At 40.2% G+C, this 21,446-nt stretch overlaps 1 protein-coding gene across 15 annotated transcripts in view; it reads right to left on the reverse strand.

The window, feature by feature from the left end:
* Positions 1-21,446, reverse strand: part of MARCHF1 (membrane associated ring-CH-type finger 1) — a 493,572-nt gene that overhangs the window by 38,569 nt on the left and 433,557 nt on the right. For all 15 annotated transcript variants that reach the window (XR_012668126.1, XM_048847590.2, XM_048847586.1 and 12 more), the window contains one exon: positions 19,337-19,517. Coding sequence is in view for 14 of the 15 variants with exons in the window: in XM_048847590.2 (XP_048703547.2) it covers positions 19,337-19,517 (181 nt within the window). In the remaining variant the exon portion in view is untranslated. The remainder of the gene's footprint in view (positions 1-19,336; positions 19,518-21,446) is intronic.

Below are 21,446 nucleotides of genomic sequence, written 5' to 3' on the forward strand. Positions count from 1 at the left end.
CACTTATTAAGCTTATGAATTTGTAACTTTGTATGTCATCAGTTAGCAGGCCCTTAAATGTGCAAAGTAGGGATATTAAGTAATTGGAACAGATCATCTCTAAAATGCAAAATGAAGTAGCTGTTTCTGTAATCTGTATCATCAAGAATAATCATAATTCAGTAACTATCCTCACCCCAGTACCTATATTCTAGCACAGACCTAAAAGCAGGAATGTGGAACATTAATATAAGAATGGCCATACTAGGTCAGACCAGTGGTCCATTCAGCCCAGTATCCTGTTTCAGAGTGGCCAGCAACGGATGCTTCAGAGGAAAGTGCAAGAAACACCACGGTGGATAATTATAGCATCCTCTGCCCATAGCAGGGCCTTCTTCCAAACCAACATCATCATCACCTCCTCATCTATTAGGGATATGCTCATGTCACATTATGGTTGTTTATTTAGAAAGCAATATTAACAGCTTTCTACAATGCATAAACCCTTCTCCCTAAAAAGCCTTTAAGGATCCTCTTCACATGTTGAAACAGCAGTTAATACAGTCTTTGTTCAGTGTGACGTTGCATGATCTAGTGGACAGGGCACTAGTTTTAGCTCTGCCACTGAGCTCCTAAGGGCTAGATTCACATAAGGCCTGAGGCATTTAGCTGCCACTTTAGGTGCCTAAAATCCCAGAATCAGGCCCACTGGGATTCACAAAACTCCTGATCAGTCCTTGTCCTTGAATCCTTTAGGTACATAAAATCACGCAGAGCCTACATTTATTGCAGTAAAATTTCCCTTAGGTGCCTATGTTTCTGCCTCTGAGCGTGTGCACTGCAACCTTACACCAAGGGTCCAGCTGCCTAAGCCCCTGTGTGATTCATGACTGGGGGAAGAGAGGTGTTTGGCCACCTAACTCAGTCCTTGCCTACTGGATCAGCCCCTGATAAGTGAGTTTACCAAAAAATAGCCCAGTGGTTACGATACTCACCGGGAATGTAGGAAGACCTCCAGGTCAAGTCTCACTCCACCTGAAAGGGAGAAGAGATTTGAAGTGGGATTTGCCACTTCTCATATGAGGGCCCTAACCACTGGCTCATTCAGTATTCTGATGTGCGGCTCCCTCAGATTCTCCCATTGAAGCTGTTCCACTTTGGATAAATTATGAGAAAATCACAGGAGAGGTGCGGAAGGAAAGAACAAAAGACTATAGTTGATGGTTGCAGCACTAGCTTAGAAAGTCGAAGACCTATAGTCCCTCTGTTCCAAATAATTTTATAGGCATCTAACTCCAAGAGAGGGGTAGTTCTGAGCACACAGCGCTTGGCTTAATGTCTCCCATTGACTACCTGACGGGAGGAGCTGCCTAGCATGCTGGCTTTTGTGAATCCCACAGTAAGGGTCCTATGTCTCCCATGCATTATAAGAAGCTAGGTGCTAACCAGGTGTTTTTTCTAGGCATGTAAAAGTTAAGCAGGGTGACACTCAGCATTGCCATGCCCAAGTTCCTTTGTGAATCTAGCCCCACGTGACCTTGTGCAAGTCACTTCTCGTTTCTGTGAATCAGTTTTCCTTCTGAATCTTTATTTGTCTTGTCCACTTGGCCTGCAAGAAATCTGGGGAATACAGTCTCTCACTATGTGTTTGGACATGCCTAGCACAATGAGTCTCCAGCTGTGGCCGCTTAGTGCTAATGCAATCCAAAAGACGGTCATAATAGGGACTGTGCTGCACTACAGGCCAGTACTGAAGCTCCCGCTATCACGGGGAGCTCAGTGCCACCACAGAGAATAGCTTGGGTGAAATCCAAGATGGATAAGGCTTTCCTCCACATCAGTAGGGAGTGATCTTTTCTGACAAACAGCTAGAAGATGGCCACGTCTTGTACAAGATGGCTTGTAGTGGTATCATGGTCGTCCCTCTCCCTCTGCATCGGAGGGAGGCCTCACTTCATCACCAGGATCACGGTCTAATGTGGAATGTTAGTGGTATATCTAATGGCATGTATTATGTCTTGGTATGGGACATATCCAGGTTTTTGGCTGTGATACGCCATTAAGGCTGAACATGTTGTGAAAACCACTTTCAGAGATAGGACCAGCCATGAAGCCCCCTTCCTTCACCTCCTCCAGAACCATGCCAGAGCATGTCTTTCCACTCTATGGCAATACATCTATCTGCCTCTCAACACCAAGTAATATGGGCACCATCTGCATGGCTGATTATTTTTATGTTGGCATTGGTCTTAAATCTATAATGGTGCAGAGAGCATGGAACAAAGGCATAGTTAGCATGGAGGGGCAATGGGAAAGAGGGAGGATGAGCCACTTGCACCGACAAGAGGAATGAGGGGAAAGGGGGGATGGAACTAACAAGATGAATGTTTAACATTGTGACCCAAGGACCTCTTGATGCTAGCTGGCAGAAGGGTGCAACAGGGTTACAGGGATCCTCTGGGTCTGGTATTTACATACTAGTTCCCTCAAAGAGTGTTATGTAAGATCTCTACTGAAAGCCTGTGTCACACTGGTCATCATAGTCTTTGTGAAGCGTATGTGCAAATAATATGTAAGGAGGTGTGTGTGTGTGTGTAGGAAATAATATTCCTTTAAATCCTTGAAGATAAAGACAAGTCACCTAGCAGTGATGTGCCTCAAGACAGATTGCTGTACTATATAATTTCTTCTTTAAATTGAGTCTGGTCTTGCAGGTAACTATTTCAAATATCTCCAATTTAATCTACATACTTGACCATTATTAGTCATGGCATCGTAAGATTACAATTTCTAAGCCCAATTTCTACATTAGTGTACATCTGATTTCAAACAAGGTAGTTGATGTGATCCTCTATCACAATAATTCATTTGATACAAACTTGACTGATATTTACAGTTAATCCTTTCCTTATAATCTTGAAAAAACCTAGGTAATCTGTTGCTAAGCTTTCTGTTACAGGAAAAATTTATTTAAAATATATCATCTTCAATTACATTGGTTACTTCATAAACTCTAGAAAGTTGATATTCTAATTTTAAATCATATAAATACAACTGAAGCTCTGTATTACTTATTCGGTATCCTCTTTGAGACTTTTGAATTTTGAACTAAATGTATATTTCTAAGTGTTTCCAGACTTCTCTGTTTGCAAACTTTTGCAACATGATTCTATTTCTTGCAGATATGGCAGGTTTGACCATACGTTGGACATTGTCTAGGTTTGTGCCTCTTTCCATAACTAGAACATTCTTTCATATGCTCATACATTTTAACTATAAGACTTTCACTCTGTTTTCCTCCCTAGACTTGTTCTTTACTTTTTCTTATTAAGTCTGTATTCACATCTATTTGTTTTCTTTCTGAAATGTGCAATCATTGTTGATTAAGTTCAGCAGTTTGGCAAATTCTCCTTTTTTCCCCAGATTTAGATCAGGCTCTTCTAACAGGCTTTTTCTTACATTGATACCTTTTATACCCATCTATATGTGTCTCTCTCTTCCTCTGTCTTGTCTAATTAGATTTAAAGCTCCCTGAGGCAAAGACTATGTCTTTATTATGTTTTATACAGTGCTTATAGCACTTTTGGGTGCTTATTAACAAATTATCATAGTTTTGTTAGCAAGAGACCTCTCATGGATCACCTTCCCCTCTCTACTCACGACACAACTTGGTTCCCAAAATATTTAATTATGAGACCTGGAACCACCTTGAGATACATGTGCCAAAATTAGAACTGATCAAATCATATTAATTAGATAATTTATTCAAAATTGCTGACATTTTAAATAAAATACTAAAAAAATTATATTTTTCTATTATGTACTAAGTCCCAGTCAAAATTCATGCATCCAGCCATCATACTGGTGGCTCCAGATCTCCTGTGGCTACTGTGTAATATTAGTAATTCCCTGTAAAGTCTGGAAAATATTTTCACTTGCATTTGCTTTGTGTTAAGCCAATATAAGGGAAAAGGATTGCACTTAGTACTGTATTATGCTAAAAATGTCCTGTTCTCTTCAAATCATACACTTCCCCCCTCCTTTGTTCCATTTGCTCTAGCATCAGAGTAAAACCACTCTTTAGAGAGAGAGAGAGAGAGAGAGAGAATCCCCTATGCTCGCTTATTTGTTACAGACAAAACTATAAGTAACTTATTTGAGATTTGCTGGAGATCTTATGGTGTAATTTGACCTGAAGGTATTATATTTTCTATCATCAATATAATCCATGCGCATAACTCCCCTTCACATCAATGTATGTTCCATAATATGGATTGAGAGAAGTATTCCTTTGTATGTTGGAAGCAACAATACACAGATAAATACACACACAACAACGAAAGACTATATCTCAAAGAAAGCTTCTACAGAATCCTGACACAAAAGGGAAGTAACTTCATTAGAAACTTTAGTACTCATTCAGGAAGAAGACAGAGTTAAAGCCCTCAAATATTTCTGAAAAATATATTTAGCTGAAGCCAATCATTCTTCCCCTCAGTATAAGCCTTACATTTTGCTGAAATACATTCTTCAGGCCTCTTTCTAAATATGCTGAAGTGTCACTGTCCATAATTTCATGACTGCATATTAGGAAACCACGTACAAATCTTTTTTGGGTATGTCTACATGGTGCCTTAGGATGCACCAGAAAGGATGTAAATTCTAATGTGCACCAGCGCGTTGCACACTAAATGGCCCATGTGAATCCTGCTGGCATGCACTAAAAATTCCCTAGTGCACATTAGCGTAGTTCTGAATGAAATGGGACTCCATTAACGTGCACTTGGGAACCTTTAGTTCAGGCATAATTTGATAAGAGCTGGATGAACCTCTAAAAGTTGTCACCCAAACCCCCATCTGCGTCCCTGTTTTTATTTTCATTTTCTGTTCTTTCTGTTAGATGCAAACAAAATTGCCCCCAGCCAATTCTGCTCCTTCCTACTCATCCAGTAAATAGTACAAGTGATCCTGAAAATAGCCATTTTTCATGTGGGCATTATTGTCTTCCTGAAGAATAAGCTAACCTTACTTGGGTGGGGAAATAGAACCCAGTATTTGATATTCACTTATTCAAATCAGTCTGATTCACAAGAAAGGTGTTGTTTGGGCTGCGTGACTGTATAGGCCAAAGGTCTGTCAGTCTGACATTTTCTCATGCATTTCAGCTTGATCAGGTCAGTACACTTGACTGTTCAAGTGCAAGTGTAATATATATGTTAGATTCAAATGCACGACTTGCCACATCCCAGTGACTGAAAGAGGGGAGGTGCTTTATTTTCTTTAAATTTGACCTTTGCAAAAAATGTGCCAATTTGTCAATAAATAGCTACTCCTAACTCATTGTCTTTTATACTTTTCTCCATGGAAATGATTATCTGATACAATGAAACAAAAACAGCTAAGTGGGACCAATCTGTTCTGAATAATCCAGGGGAGTCCCTCACAAAAGTACACAATTGAGTCCTTCACAAAAGTACAGCCATAACGCACAGATGAAGAGTTGAGGTAAGCTTTACATTCTCAAAGTCCTCTAGCAAAGATCTAATATTGTGCTTTTACTTTTCACATAGCCAACTTCTGAACATCATGTGGTAGGAGAGTGAGGTACACATAGAAAATTTTACGTCCTTGTAGTGAAAGACTATATTTTTAAACTTAAAAGAAAAAGGAGTTCAATACTGAAAGTTGTAAAATATAGGAAATTAAATATATTATTTTCCCTAATTTAATATAATTTAGACCTAGTGCTGCGAAAATAGCAGTTGATTACAAGAGAAGAGCCATGATATATATTGTAAATGAAATAGTTACATTTATTCCACCAATAACAAGCAAAGCAGATCCAGGCAGACTCTATATATAATCTGCTTCTTAGCTAAGGAAGCCCTCCATTCAGAACTACTCACATGATTTGGAAGTTTAGTTTAAATAATCTCAGTAAAGTTTGGATATTTTCATTTGATTAATTTGTCATTTATTACATTATTAATCAGTATTAGGGTGGCGAACAGCCCTCTCCCATTAAAGCCAATGGCAAAATTGCCATCAGCTTCAAAATCAAGCTCTAAAAACGGAATGTTTCAAGTATTTTTGGAACCATCTAAGAATCAACAAATAACTAACAGCTTCAGATTTGTTTTAGGTCAAAATTGGGACTGAGAATTGAAAAACTGATGTTTTCTGCTTCTTATGTTTTTACATTTTCTAGTATGGCTCAGTAAATTCTAAAGACCCATGTTTAATATATGACTATTAGGAAATGCTTGACTGGACTCTCCACCAAAAAGGATGGGGATAAAAGGTCTAGACTCATTCTGAGTTCCACAGGCCACACAACTGAGTAGAGCAGAATTGTAATAATCTCAGCTCCTGCTGAAATGCAACATTTCTGTGGGGAGCACAGTTGGGACTCTGGGCTTACCCACAGCCCCCAAGTGTTTGTTAACTGTGTCACACAATGAGAGTTAGGACTGTACAAAAGGCATTTTACCTAGCCAGATTCAGGTTCAGGTTTCTGTGCAGCAGTGGCTGACATCACAAACATCTAAAGCTGAGCAATGTCCTGAATTCCTTACACTTCCATGAGCATTACTGAGATCAGCCACTGTAGCAGGAGAAATACAGAACTTGGGAATGGCTGATGAGTAAAAGAGGAAATGATTTTTAGTAGCTGATTTTTAAGAAGCTTTATATTATGATAACCAAAGCTTTGGTTGTTTATCTTAAAATAGAGCCCAAATCACCATGAACAACAAAACGATATTAGAAACAATAAAAGCCAGCTTGTCTTCTCTTCAGGAAGGCTGCTGCACTGGGGTGTCACAGCACAATGTTATGATGTGATGACATTTTGCTAGCATGAAGATATCCTGGGGATGTTTCTAGGCCATGAAAGGTTGAGAGGTCAGATTCTCAGCTGGTGTAAGGCACTGTAAATTGGGAGAGGAGCAGCAGAACTGCCACTGAATAGAACAAAAAGAAAAATTGGGATAGGTCGCTAGAGCAGACTTCCCACTGTGAAATATTTATGACCTATTGTTTTTGTTGTGGCACAAGTCATGAGAAGGTTGCACCACAAGAACAAGCATATGTGTGAACTGTTTACATACAAATTAGCAGTAGAGCACAACTGTAATTGCTAAAACACTAGAAGTATAACAACTGTCTGTACAAAACAGCCCCTTGTAACCTTGAGGCATCACAACCGGACATAAATGCTATAGAATTATTTTAACTTTAAAAGCTTTGATATACACATTCTCCCTTGTGCACAGAGTTGTTCCCTACAATGACATGATAGCCAATAAAAAAGTAATAGCTTTGTGCCTTTGTGCATACTGGTGAATTACATATTACAAGAAATGAGTGAGATTTAAGGCTTACAATGTTTGAGCCTCAGTTTACTGTAGGAAAGAAAACACTGATGCTGGTTGCCTTGACAACACTGGGTAGCTGCACCAGAAATCAAAGGAAAATGCAGGACCTTCTGCTATGTCAAGGATTGAAACGTATCCAGCAAATTAGGTTAAAAGAAAACGAATCCCACAGCAAGTCAGTGTTACCAGACCTACACAATATTAGCTATCACTTCTGATCATGGACCTTGTTATAAAGATAATGAAAAGGCCAGGTGGTTTCTACATTACAGCTCAGAGCAATAGGAAGAAAACAGCAAGGGATACAGTAGTGACTGCTCAAAAGTTTCCTTTTTTCCTAGGAGATACTGCAAGTCAATTCAGGTTCTGAGAGAATCTCTTCTAGTGGGAGGAGTGTTTAGTAATGGACTAGCTTGATTTCACAGTAGGAGCTCACACCGCTCTCTCTGCAGGGAATATCACTTTCAGCAGTGAATACCACATGGCATGTTCTTAAATAATGAGCGTAAATAGGAATGATCAAAGTGAAGCTATCTTTTAAACAAAAAGAAATCAACATCTTTCAGCATATTTTGCCTTTATTTCAATTATTATATCACCCAATAAAGATTTATTCTCAGATCATCACATCTTGAATGAATCCCTCCAGTAAAATACTATTTCTGTTCTCAGACAGATTCACTTCCTAAAGGTTATTCCTTCTCTGGCTTTCTACTGACCACACAATTTCAAGGCTCCATCACAAAGAAAACATTTTTGCTAATGAAACCTAAATCATTCTCTTCTAACTCTGTGCCCCATGTAAAGGGCTGGCTTGAAACCATATGAGAAGAATGTATTATATAGAATACAAAGATTTGGAGGACAGTCATAATGTCACTTTGATATGCTAGATTCTGCACTGTTTCCTGCCTCTATAGAGTCTATGGGTAAGATGAAAAGGAGGACTTGTGGCACCTTAGAGACTAACCAATTTATTTGAGCATAAGCTTTCGTGAGCTACAGCTCACTTCATCGGATGCTGTAGCTCACAAAAGCTTATGCTCAAATAAATTGGTTAGTCTCTAAGGTTCCACAAGTACTCCTTTTCTTTTTGCGAATACAGACTAACACAGCTGCTACTCTGAAACCTATGGGTAAGATGAGACTGCAAATTTTGCCAAACACCTGGAGCAAAATTGTTGTACCCATGAAGGTGAAACAACACAAGGAGTAGTGTGAGAATCTTTCCTAAGTGTTCGTGGAATGGACTCAGTGAGAGAGACTGGATTATTATTATTAGCAAACACAACATACTGTATACAAAATCTGTAACAGAGTTTTGCCTTAAGATATTTTGAGGGAGCTCATTTGTGACCGGAATTATGGCTTTTTATTCTTGCCTCTTATAGAGAGCAATACTAAGTAGATCTTAATCAGTCACCAGCCCCTTCTCTAGGACCCAACAAGCCCTGCTGCAGACAAGGGTAATAATTTGTTACCTATTGCATTAAAACGGAATATCTGCGTTTTGACCCAATAGTGAATCTCTGTGTTGAATAACTTAATTCTCCACTAACCTGCCTCAACCACTGAGTCACTCACTAATCTACCCCGTCGGTTCACTGGGAGGACAGCAGTGACTTTAAATTCTTCTTTGGAGAGTCTTGAATGTGAGCTAACCCATTTAAATGAGTTGATTTCTTCTATATATTTTGTTATTCTTATTATGGGTTGAAGTTATCATCTGGGGAGAGACCTTATCTTCTTCTGTCCCAGTACGGGTATCAGTGGGCTACCTAAAGTAATCCCATGGAGTCCACTGATATATGAAAATCAGTAGCCCAAGGAGAACTGTCTAATAGTAATGCTTGATTTGGTATACAATATTAGTATATAAACAAACACAGGCTGCAAAACTAGTGAATGCTTGGAAGAGCTACATCCACAATCTCTAATGGATAAACAAAAACGATCACATTTGTTTGAATATTAATAGTTCTAGACTTGCATTTAATTTGTTAATATGAGTAATGACAGAATTGTCATTCAATTTAAGAAAACCCAGAAACATGCCTTACGTTTTGTAAGGAGGATCATCCTGTAACTTCTATTACCCTTCCAAATAGAAATAAAATGCTGCCTGAATTATTGCATAAACAAAGTTGATAAATTCATTTTTAATGGTTAATGGTAATTACATGATAATGATTTGTGAAATTGCTCATACTTCCTAAATACAGTAAAAGCTTTGTTATCTGGCATGTTCAGGGAATCGGGGGGTTCCAGTAAGTAAAAATTTCCAGTTAACTGAGAGGGAGGGAGTTTGGGTGCAGGAGGGGGCTTGGGGCAGGGAGTTGGGGAGAGGGAGGGGGTGCAGGGTGCCGGATCTCGGCGGCGACCTGTCCCTGCTGCTCCTAGGCAGAGGCACAACAGGCAGCTCTGTATGCTGCTCCTGCCCCGCTGTGAGCACTGGCTCTGCAGCTTTCATTGGCTGAGAACTGCAGCCAATAGGAGCTGCAGGGGCAGCGCCTGTGGGTGGAGGCAGCAGGAAGAGCCGCCTAGCTGCACCTCCACCTAGGAGCAGCAGGGACATGTCACCGCTTGTGGGGAGCTGCTCCAGATGAGCGTTGCCCAGATCCAGCACCCTGAACCCCCTCCCGTACCCGAACCCCCACCCTGAGCCCCCTCCCGCCCAAATTCTCTCCCAGAGCCTGTGCCCCACACCCCTTCCCACACTCTCAACCCCTTGTGTCCTTCCGTCAGCCTAAGAGCAGTAGGGACATGTTGCTGCTTCTGGGGTGCCATGCACAGCCAGGTAGGGAGCCTGCCAGGCCCGCACCAACTGGACTATAAACCGGGCTTTCAATGAAGATCAGAAATGCCAGTTTATAGAGTTTTCCAGTTGGTAAAGTGCTGGATAACACAGATTTTACTGTAAATGATTATTTGAAAAGTTTCCAAAGCTAAATCAAAACCAGGAGAGAAAGAAAGTCATATTTGATGCTACAGAATAATCAGTTGGGATAATACATTAAGGGAAAATATCTCATCAGAGAGCAAAAAACTTTAACTAGACAGCAAGATTTAAATATGAGAAGTAATTTGAAATATAATCACAGTGAGAGGCTTTGGGGAAAATCTCCATTTGAAGATATATCTCTGTGTTATGCACATTTTAATTTGATGCTTTCATCCATTCCATATGGATTATTGTAATATGTTGATTCAGTTTATGTTTTTTACTATGCTTCACGCTTCAAATATTGGATTGAGTATATCTGAACTGTAGCTGCTACTTTACCAAGATTCCATCCTTTTTAAAGGAGAATTGAGTTTCTCAAGGGTGGAGCTGTGTAACCTGATAGACTTCACTAAGGAACACTAAAACAGGTTAATTCTCTCTCTTTAATCCTCAACATGATAAAAAAGGTGAGTTCCTAAATGGGAAACTGAGGGATACAAAGTGGAGATGCTGAATGGAAAATCATCAAGTGAAACAAAAATTGCCTTATAAATTTAAGCAGATATAATGCACATCAGTGGAAATAAACCTGACTAGAAAGAAATAAACCTGACTAGTATTTCAAACTTAACCACCTCTAGGATTCTATAGGTTACTTCAATATAAATGACCAAAATGACAAATCTAAGTTTTATTTTATAGCATATGAGGCCTAGAAGAGACTGGGATAGGCAAACTGGTATAAATTGGCATATGGCCTTTGATTTCAATGGGACTATCAAGTTTGCATCAACTGAGAATCTGGCCCATGGTCCCGTCTGACTCAGACATAACTCTACTGAAAATCCCCCAAGGTAAGTGCCAATCTGACCTAGGGGGAAATTAATTCCTGACCACACATACAATGATCAGTTAGCCTCTGAGCATGTGACCAAGAACCAGCCAGCCAAGAACCTGAGAGAGAGAATTTTCAGTGCCACCTCAGAGCCCTGACCCTCCCCATCCTATGTGCCATCTCTAGCTGTGACCATCCCTCATTCTTCAGAGGAAGGAGATTAAAAGAAACCCAAAAGAATACACTGGGAGAGGGAAGGGGAAGATAAAATCCATTCCTGACCCCTGGAGATGGCTAGATGAAATACCAAAGTATGAGCTTTTAGGACATATGACATAAACCAAAAGTGAACTCCAACACTGTTGAGCCTTGTCCCCCCTTACCACCACAAGCAAGCCCATCATACAATCACACTCATAAATTTGTCCAGCTCTCTTAAAACTAAATAAATTGTTTTCCCTCACAACTCCTATAGGGAGACTGTTCCAGAATCTCATCCTTCTGATGGTTAGAAACCTTCTTCTAATTGTCAGCCTGAATTTGTTTGTGGCTAGTTTATATCTAGTTTTGCTTGTGCCAGCATTCTCCGTGAACTTTAATAGCTCTTCACCCTCCCTGCTATTTACCCAACTGATGCATTTATAGAGAGCAATCATATCCCCTCTCAGATGCCTTTTTGCTAGACTAAACAAGCCAAGCTCTTCCAGTCTCCTCTCTTAACACAGACCCTCCTTATCATCCAATAAGCTGTTCGCTGTACCTCTTTCATTTTGAATTCACCTTTCTTGAACACAGGTAATGAAACTGTACACAGTATTCCAAATTAAGTCTTACCAGTGCCTTGTTCAATAGGATTAATACTGCTCTCTACTGGAAATGACTCACCTGATACATCCTAGGATCGCATTTGCCTTTTTCACAAGTGTTTGACCTTGAACTTTGTACTATGGAATTTCATCCCATTTCTGTCATGGGAGTCTTCAAGGTCATCCAGCTCTTCCTGCATAATATTCTGATCTTCCTCTGTACTGACAATGCGCCCCAACTTTGTATCAGCAGCAAATTTTATTAGCACACTCCTGTTTGTGGCAAGGTAATGAACAATTATATTGAATAAGATTGGTCCCAAGGAGGAGGAGGAGGAGGAGCTCCACTAGCAATCTCCGTCTAGTCAATAATTCACTTTTTAGCACAAGGTATTGCTTCCTCCCCTTGAGCCAGTTCCTTGTCCACCTTATAATGCTTGTACTGATCCCCTTCTTTCCTAATTTAACGAATAATTTCCCACATGGTACCATGTCAAATCATAGAATATCAGGGTTGGAAGGGACCCCAGAAGGTCATCTAGTCCAACCCCCTGCTTGAAGCAGGACCAATTCCCAGTTAAATCATCCCAGCCAGGGCTTTGTCAAGCCTGACCTTAAAAACCTCTAAGGAAGGAGATTCTACCACCTCCCTAGGTAACGCATTCCAGTGTTTCACCACCCTCCTAGTGAAAAAGTTTTTCCTAATATCCAATCTAAACCTCCCCCACTGCAACTTGAGACCATTACTCCTCGTTCTGTCATCTGCTACCATTGAGAACAGTCTAGAGCCATCCTCTTTGGAACCCCCTTTCAGGTAGTTGAAAGCAGCTATCAAATCCCCCCTCATTCTTCTCTTCTGCAGGCTAAACAATCCCAGCTCCCTCAGCCTCTCCTCATAAGTCATGTGTTCCAGACCCCTAATCATTTTTGTTGCCCTTCGCTGGACTCTCTCCAATTTATCCACATCCTTCTTGTAGTGTGGGGCCCAAAACTGGACACAGTACTCCAGATGAGGCCTCACCAATGTCGAATAGAGGGGAACGATCATGTCCCTCGATCTGCTCGCTATGCCCCTACTTATACATCCCAAAATGCCATTGGCCTTCTTGGCAACAAGGGCACACTGCTGACTCATATCCAGCTTCTCATCCACTGTCACCCCTAGGTCCTTTTCCGCAGAACTGCTGCCTAGCCATTCGGTCCCTAGTCTGTAGCTGTGCATTGGGTTCTTCCGTCCTAAGTGCAGGACCCTGCACTTATCCTTATTGAACCTTTATGTAAATGCTTTACTGAAGTTCAAGTACTTAAATGTGAGTTTATCACACAACCTTAGACTGTGTTGTAAACAACATTAATGGCACATGGACGTCTGAGGCATAAACCCTCTGAATAAATATGGTACTTCACCAGTCAAGTTAAAGCAATGTTCTTTTAATGCCAATCCTGTTTCATGGTATCGTAGGAATAGAAATGTAGATAAACTGTAAATAGGTTCAGTTCCGATCCTTACAAGCCTGGCATTTGAAATGTTCCAAAGATGCTATTACGAAAACAATTGTAATGGAACATACTGCAATCAAGAGCCAAACCTCCATAGTCTGGTGTCAACCAGGGGTTTGTGAGAATTAGTGGCAAGACTGGTAATAGAATATTGAGCCTTTCACCTTTAGATTGCCACTTCAAATCTAGCTCTAATGGAAGTAGTGAAAATAACTGTTTTAAGCTGACAGGTGTTTGGTGGGGTTAGTAGAGCTGGTGGAATACTTTAAAAAAGCGGATTCATTAATAATGTTTTATTAAACTTGTGTAGTTCAGTTTACTATGACTCATAGACTCACATTATTCATTGTTTGTGAATCCAGTTTCATGCATTTTAGCACATAATGTTTATTCATATGAGAAGCTGGTTCTTCATTATTCACTATTCCCCTATTCAACAAGCTTTAGTCATCCAACAGGGAGCAGAAACAATATTTAGGTGACTGACCACACAATGTGAATAGTAAAGAGCCAAAGAGAACAGCTGTCAAATAATCCATATGCTGAACATTATTCATCAAAACTATTCAGCAAATACTTACAAAGAACAAATACATTCAAAGAAAAATGAAGATGGAGTCATGAATTGCTTCCTAGTCAAAAAAAGGCTAAATTCTTAAGACTATTATAGATACTGAATAGTCCAGCTCTAATAATTAGTTCTCAGATTGTAGTCCATGGAGTTCCTAGGGTTTGCAGAGCCCTTATTAGGGATGAGCAGAACAAAATGTTTTTCAAAAACAAGAAAAGAGGGTTTTATAGCATGTCTTCACCTCTATGGCACTCTCTCGCTCCTGGATATGGCATTGCAGGGGATTTTACTTCTAGTGCCCTTGGTGGCCACTTTCTCAGCCACACTAGGCCTGCTTTCTCTGGGTCTTCTGTGGCCAATTAGACCTCGTCAAAGGCTTTCTGAAAGTACAAGTACATCATACCCGCTGGATTGTCCTTGTCCACATGCTTGTTGATACCATGAAAGAATTCTAATAGATTGGTGAGGCATCATGTCCCTTTACAAAAGCCATGTTGACTCTACTCCAACATATCGTGTTTAGCTATGTGTCTGATAATTCTGTTCTTTACTATAGTTTCAATCAATTTCCTTGGTACTGAAGTTAGGTTTACCAGCCTGTAATTGCCAGAATTGCCTTTGGAGCCTTATTTAAAATTGGCATTACACTACCTATCCTCCAGTGATCTGGTACGATGGCTGATTTAAGAGATAGGTTACATACCACAGTTAGTCATGGGAGTCAGCTAACAGTATCCATGAAACAGCATCTCTCTCAGCTAACTGTTCAGTGCCTCATATGCCATCTACTGTGTTCTTGCTGGTCCATTCATCAGTAGAGCTCACTTTTATTTCACCTTATTGGACTGTGTATATCAAACCCCTACCCTACCAGTGGGCCTGATTTTGCCTGGCTTTGAGCACTTCTCTCATCTGCACCTACCACTGTACTGTCTTTCAAGTATTCTCAGGTCCCATGAAATCAATGACTAAGTCACCAGTGGACATAACATACAGTAGGGATTGGATGTAAGTGTGATCTACTGGAAGCTGATGGCACTCAGCAACACTTTGCAAGAGATGATCAAACCCTCATTTGCATGGCTGCAAGACTGAGTCATAAGGATCTGATCCTAAAAGTTGCTAAGCACCTCAGTGTCCAAAGGGAGCTCAACCCAAGATCAGGTTACAATCATGGCTCAGTGTTCTAGGTCACCACAAAACCTGTCAAATAATTGCCTTCTCTTCTCAGTTGCCGAAAATTTCCTTGTGTGCACCTCAGAAATCTACCATTTTGCTGGCACTTCTATGCTTTATAATTTGCCTTCCTTAGTGAAGTTCAACAGCTCCGTAGAGCAAGAGGTTGTGTGGGGATCTGGGGGAGCTGACAGTGGCCTAACAGGCTGTGGAATCTGTTAAAATCACATGGAGGTTTGCAATAGAAGGTACCTGAATAGCTGAGAGCCAAGATCCACTAAGCAGAGGGCAGTAGTCTACATGGAGAAAGATGGTCTGGAAAAGATGGGTCTATAGCTGGCTTGGAAAGGGACGGTCACCAAGGAAGCTCTGGAGACCAGTGAGGGGTTGGGGGCGGGAAATCTTTCATATTTTGAGTGGTTTTACAATCAAAGCCATATTGTTTTCCTCTTTACAAGGAAAGCTTTAATAGGTTATTTGCGAATACCATGGCTTTTTCAATATTAATAAAACTTCTATGATGAATTAGACAGGAATATGTAAATTGCTTTTCTATACATTTTGCATTGTCATCATTGTATTTTTAACTAATTCCTTTATGTCTTGATGCATTTACAGTCGATTCAGGCACTACTGAACCAGTCAGTGAAGGAATCAAAGTTTCCACAAACTGCCTGTTATACACCAACTTTTCTCAACATTTCTTAATCCACATTTTCTCAAGCCTGGAAGTAACTATTTCCTATTTTCTACCCTCATTCACTAGTGATGAGTATTCTCATTTTTTAAAAATGTTGTTTAGTTTGCTATTTGACTCCAAAATGAAACTGCACTACAAATGTACAATTGAGCCACAGGCTACTGTACTTCATGGTAACGCACTTTTAGGCTATGTACACACTCCAGCTTAAGTCGGTATAAGTTGTGTTGCTCAGAGGTGTGAACAAACCACGCCCCGAGCAACGGAAGTTACAGTGACCTAAGCGCTGGTATGGGCAGCGCTGTGTCAGAGGGTTCTCCCACCAACATAGCTACCGCCACTCACAGGGGCTGGAATACTTAAGTCAGCGGGAGAGCTCTCTCCCGTCGGCTTAGAGCAGCTGCACCATTGTAAGCTCTTCACCATAGCCAGCCGCAGCCTTACTCTGAACTACCCTGGAACACATACTTGCTTTCTCTCCCACGTCACCCGTTTTTAAAATATATACCTTTCTACACATGGACAGATCCAGAGTTATGGGATAGCCCTATAGAATTTAATAGGGATAACATCAATGGTATACAAATGTAAATGTAAAAGATTACAGAATTTAATTAATAGAGAATGATAAGTTTTTCTGAACCATCCTATAAATTGTATAGCAGGGCTATAATTTTCTATTCAATTCTATAAGATGGTTGAAAAAGCCTAGAGAAAGATTACCATTTTCAATAGGACTTAGCCATAAGAGCAGGCTCAGCTAGACTGCATGGATAAAGATAGGTAGTCTCTGCGGCCCTCTCCTCCATTAAATATGAAGGTAGCTGTGGCTACACGTTCTAGAATGCTACAGATCATATTTAACCTGAAGATGCCTCTCCTTGGCTACCCTTGCTATAAAAGTCACTCTCTGACCAGTTGTAGACAGGAAATAATTGTTTTGGGGATTCCCAATGAAGTGACTAATCCTGCTATCACTGAGATCAGTTGCAGAACTCCCATCCATTTGAATGGGAATGGGATCAGGATTGCAGTACGTGGGTAGGCAATGCTCTGGCATAGAAAGGGGGGCCTCCATCTGATGCCTTTGAAGGGCTGAGTGGGATTACTGAACAATTTAGAACATCACTGGGACAGGTTAGGACATCTGAATCCACCAAGTTCATGTAGATCGTGTTACTGCCACAACTACCAATGCATATGAACATTCATATGGCTGATCTCTTTGTGATCTCTCTTCCCATTCTAGTTTTGCTTTTGCAACAACATACAAAATAGCTTCTTCATGACTGTATGGTGTATCTTAACATGTAAACAAATGTAAACAGTTAGGGATGGTATATCAGTGATATTATATCAAAAGGATATAATACTCAGGATTCCATTAATGCAAGTAATATAGATAATTTAAAGAACTTCTCAGTATTGTTTCAAAGAAATTCCCAGTAATTTTGGTATGTTGAAGTATTTAGCAGAGAGAAGAATTAACCAGAGAAGACCAGCAAGAAACAGGAGAAAAGGGATATTTCTGAGCCCAAATTACAATATAAAACTCAAACTTTTGTCACTGATTTCAGTGGGAGAACTGGGTCCATATAGTAATACACTGGGTCCATACTGTACATACAATATTGGTAAGTTATGAATTTGGGGGGGAAGGCTGGTTGGCATCTTTTAATATTGCTAAAATAAATTGGGCTTGGAATGCTTCTTTGAGTGGAAAATAACTACTTTCTAAAAAACAGGGACAATCCTTGGCATGTACAAAATCAGAGATATTCCCAAGAACTGGTGATGACTGAGAGTCAGGGGGACATGACTAAAGATGAATAAAGTGTTTGCCATTCAATGAAGAAAGTTAGACTTACACGAATGTGGTTTTGTGTAACCACTCTAAATCTGCCAGTATTCCATATGATTTTCAGAATGAAAGAAGAATTCTGAATGAGAGTTACCTGCTCAGATGTCCGTAGTAATGTTAGTTTTTCATTTCTTTTCATCATGGAAGCTGTAACTTGTATTTCTTGGGCTTTCCACACACCCCGTTTAAATGTAAAGTGGAATTAGGCAGCTTATTTGTTTAAATAACATGCTCTCAGGGTATTCACCTGGGAAACATGGCAATTTTTACTTGTAATTTTGGCAGTTACTTTGGCGACGGAAGTATTGAAACCTATGTTGAAAAGGGAGTGAGCAATTTGTACAGATCATGCCAGAGGGTGTGACTAAAGATATTTAAGTACTCCATCAGATAACATTTGCATATTAATAAAATTATAAATAATCAGTAATAACTTATTTAGATGTGCTCAATTCTCAGATCCCAGGTTGAGTTTGCAGGGCTGGCAGTTTAAAATAAAGTATTCCTTCTCTGTAACATCACCACCTGTGATACAGCATTTGCAGATCAAATTAAGCCTTCCATGACACCTGCACAGCCCCAGTGCTTTTTATTAGCTGGTATAATTGATTGGAACTTGCTAAACAATTTCTGTGAATGAGACACAGGAAGGCATAGCATCCGGCTCACTCTCTCCAGGCTCTGTTAACAAGAGTAAAAAGCAGTAAAGCAGTAAAAAGCAGTATCTTTTTTCACCGAAGTGGCTCTGAATACAGGGAACACAGGGAACAGGTCAGTTGAGTAAGATGTTATTTTTACATAATCACTTTTCAGAAAACCTCACATGAAAATTAAAGTTTAGCTTTAAATTAGATGCTGGCTCTAGTGAAACTCCAACCACAAAGATAAAACTTCAGTAGGACACAATGATGTATTGGGAGAGGAGGGAAGAGAATCACAAGAGAAAAAAAAGGATATTTCCCTTTTGCAAAAAAATTAACCTCTTCACCTTCTGTATACTGACATTAAACAGACTTTTAAAAGATTCATCCAAGAATATTTATCCTCAAACTGCATACACTTGACTTCCTAGATACCAAAGTAGTTAATGTAACCTAATATACCTAATATACATTTATGCATCTAGAAGCATTATTTGGGATACCTCCAGTTTCCATCTCTGCACAAGCATCTGCATAAATCTCAATCAAAAATTATGGGCTTGATGGAGGAATTGCTGGGTGATATTCTAAGGCCTATATTATGCGAGAGATCAGATTAGATTATCGTGGAGTCCCTTCTGGTTTTGTAATATGTACATACCAATATAACACCAAAGCTAAGGAAGAAAAATCTAAACAGCAGAATATATCATAAGAGACAATATTACTCTGTGTGTGTTCTAAGGCCATGAAACTCATTGGACCAGAACCACAGCTGCTGTAAATTGACCAGCTTCTGTGGAGTAGAGCATCACCCCATTGTGTTTATTGCAACAGTAAATCAAATGACATTTGGGAAATGTAAACGTATCTTAAATATGTCAGCAGGTTGTGCAGCCATCTCATCCTTTCAGCACTTGAATGTAATTAAATTACTAATATCGTACCTTCCGGAGAGGTTTGAGCTTGGTCTCCATTATAAAGTCATATTTGCAGAGTTCACAACAGCGCGTGTCTGAGCTTTTAATCCACTGGTGCAGGCAGGCCTGATGAACAAAGCGCAGGGTCCCTGTACAGCGACATGGTGTGATGAGAGGGCTTTCATCATCTCCCTCACAGTGACAGATCCTGACAGGGAGGACAGCAACAGATAGTAAGGGAGCCTTCCAAGGAGCAAAGCAAAAACACTGGTTTATTTACACTGCTTTTCATTCTCAGACTTGACATTCATAAGACTCAAGGTATATGACCTTCTAGATTAGAGCTCAGAAATGCATTCCTCATTCCTTTCTGACACTTTGAATTTGCTGTGTGATCTAGAGATGAATCAGTAGAAATTATACTCATCCCCCCTCCCTTTGTATGACAAAACCTTTAGGGCCTAGTTCTGTCACCCAAACTCATGCTGAGCAGTACCTCACTCTGTGTGTAGTCCCAGTGATATACTCTGCAAGAGTGACAGAATCAGACCCCAAGTTAAACAGGCAAAGTATGAAAGGTATAGAAAGCCTACCCTGATAATGGCCCAAGGGATAAGGGAGACAGACTTGTGGATATCTTTAGCGTTCATACACTCCCCTTGGGAGAGGTTGAGAGGGGACTGGAAGAGTCACAGCCCTGTCTGTTCTCCTTTCGTCTCTGCCCCTTTTGAGGTAGGTAGCTGCACTATCTGGAAGCACAAAGAATACAACAGCAGCCAGCCTGGCTATGTCTACACTGCTGCTGGGAGCGAGCTTCCTAGCCAAGACAGACGAATTCATGCTAGTGGAGCTTAAGCTAGCATGCTAAAAATAGCAGGATAGAAACTACAGCTCCAGCAGAGACTTGGATAGCTACCTGAGCTCACACTCAGAGCATTGAGTGAGCTTGAGAGTCCAAGCTGCTATTTTTAGCACACTACCTCAAGCACCACTAGCTTGAATCTGTCTACCCATGCTGGGAGGCTCCTTCCCAGCTGCACTGTAGATGTATCCCTTGAGGGTGTTGTGTGTGCACCCTGTGGGGGCTGGCCACAGTCTGATTTCTAGCTGGTAATGGGATAAAGAGCTTTTTTCACATTTGGATCTCTGTTTCAAATGTTTTGGAGTCAGTAGTGTCCTAAAGGTACTATTATTTGATGTCTTTTCTGTGGCCTACGTCAAATGACTTGGTGATCTCAGTCAGTTCTTAGTAAACATCTGTCCACATTAAAAACCGAACCAAAAACCACAATAATCAGAACTGGTACTTACTGACACCTTTGTTGACAGTGTCCCTAGAAAGGCTAAGAATTGTTCTGCAGGTGAACAGAGGACTTTGCTGTAGGGCTGTTCATTAAAAAGAAGTTTAATTTCAACAAACACTCACAAAAACTAAATGGATGTCCTAAATGGCAAACTGAAAAAAATAAGAAGCCACAAGCAATGCATCAAAACCCAAACCACATCAACCTCAAAATAGAGAAGTGGTAACCACGCACTTAGTCCTTCAGAGACATGTGAAGCTTGCAACAGGCAATTAAAATGTAGAAAAGGAACACTTTGTAACTCTTCTGCAAATTCTGTCGCTTGTATGAAAAAACCTAAAGAAAAACTCTTGCCGCAATATACAGACAACTGCGTCCAGTCTGTTCCCTATGAGGGCTGTCATGCTGTATATGTTTTATACTGGGGAAGCTGGGAAGGAGCATCATATCCATCAGGATACATGAGCACCTGACATGAATTGTGAGAAGGGCTAGCAAAGTCTTGCAAATATGTTGATATAACTATTGACTACAACAGTAGCAAATACGCTACCTAGTCTATTGGCAGAAGAAAGAGGAAATTTGAAAGACAAGTAAGAGTTGATTTATGCCAGAAGTGCCATTGAAAAAACTCAACTCCCTTCCGTATCTTTCAACGGCCTGGCCCACAGCCATGAGAAAATTAGTCTACAAAATGAAAAAGCAGAACAGAGTGAGTCTTCCAGATGTACAGCCAGAAATGAAAACGCAACTTAAAAAGAAAACAGTACATGAAATTGAGAGCTGTCTCCGCAGTTGGTTCAGTCAGTGATCTGATAATAGTGCCAATGCAC

The sequence above is a fragment of the Caretta caretta genome, chromosome 4 (assembly GCF_965140235.1).
Source record: "Caretta caretta isolate rCarCar2 chromosome 4, rCarCar1.hap1, whole genome shotgun sequence".
Taxonomy (NCBI): Eukaryota; Metazoa; Chordata; order Testudines; family Cheloniidae; genus Caretta; species Caretta caretta.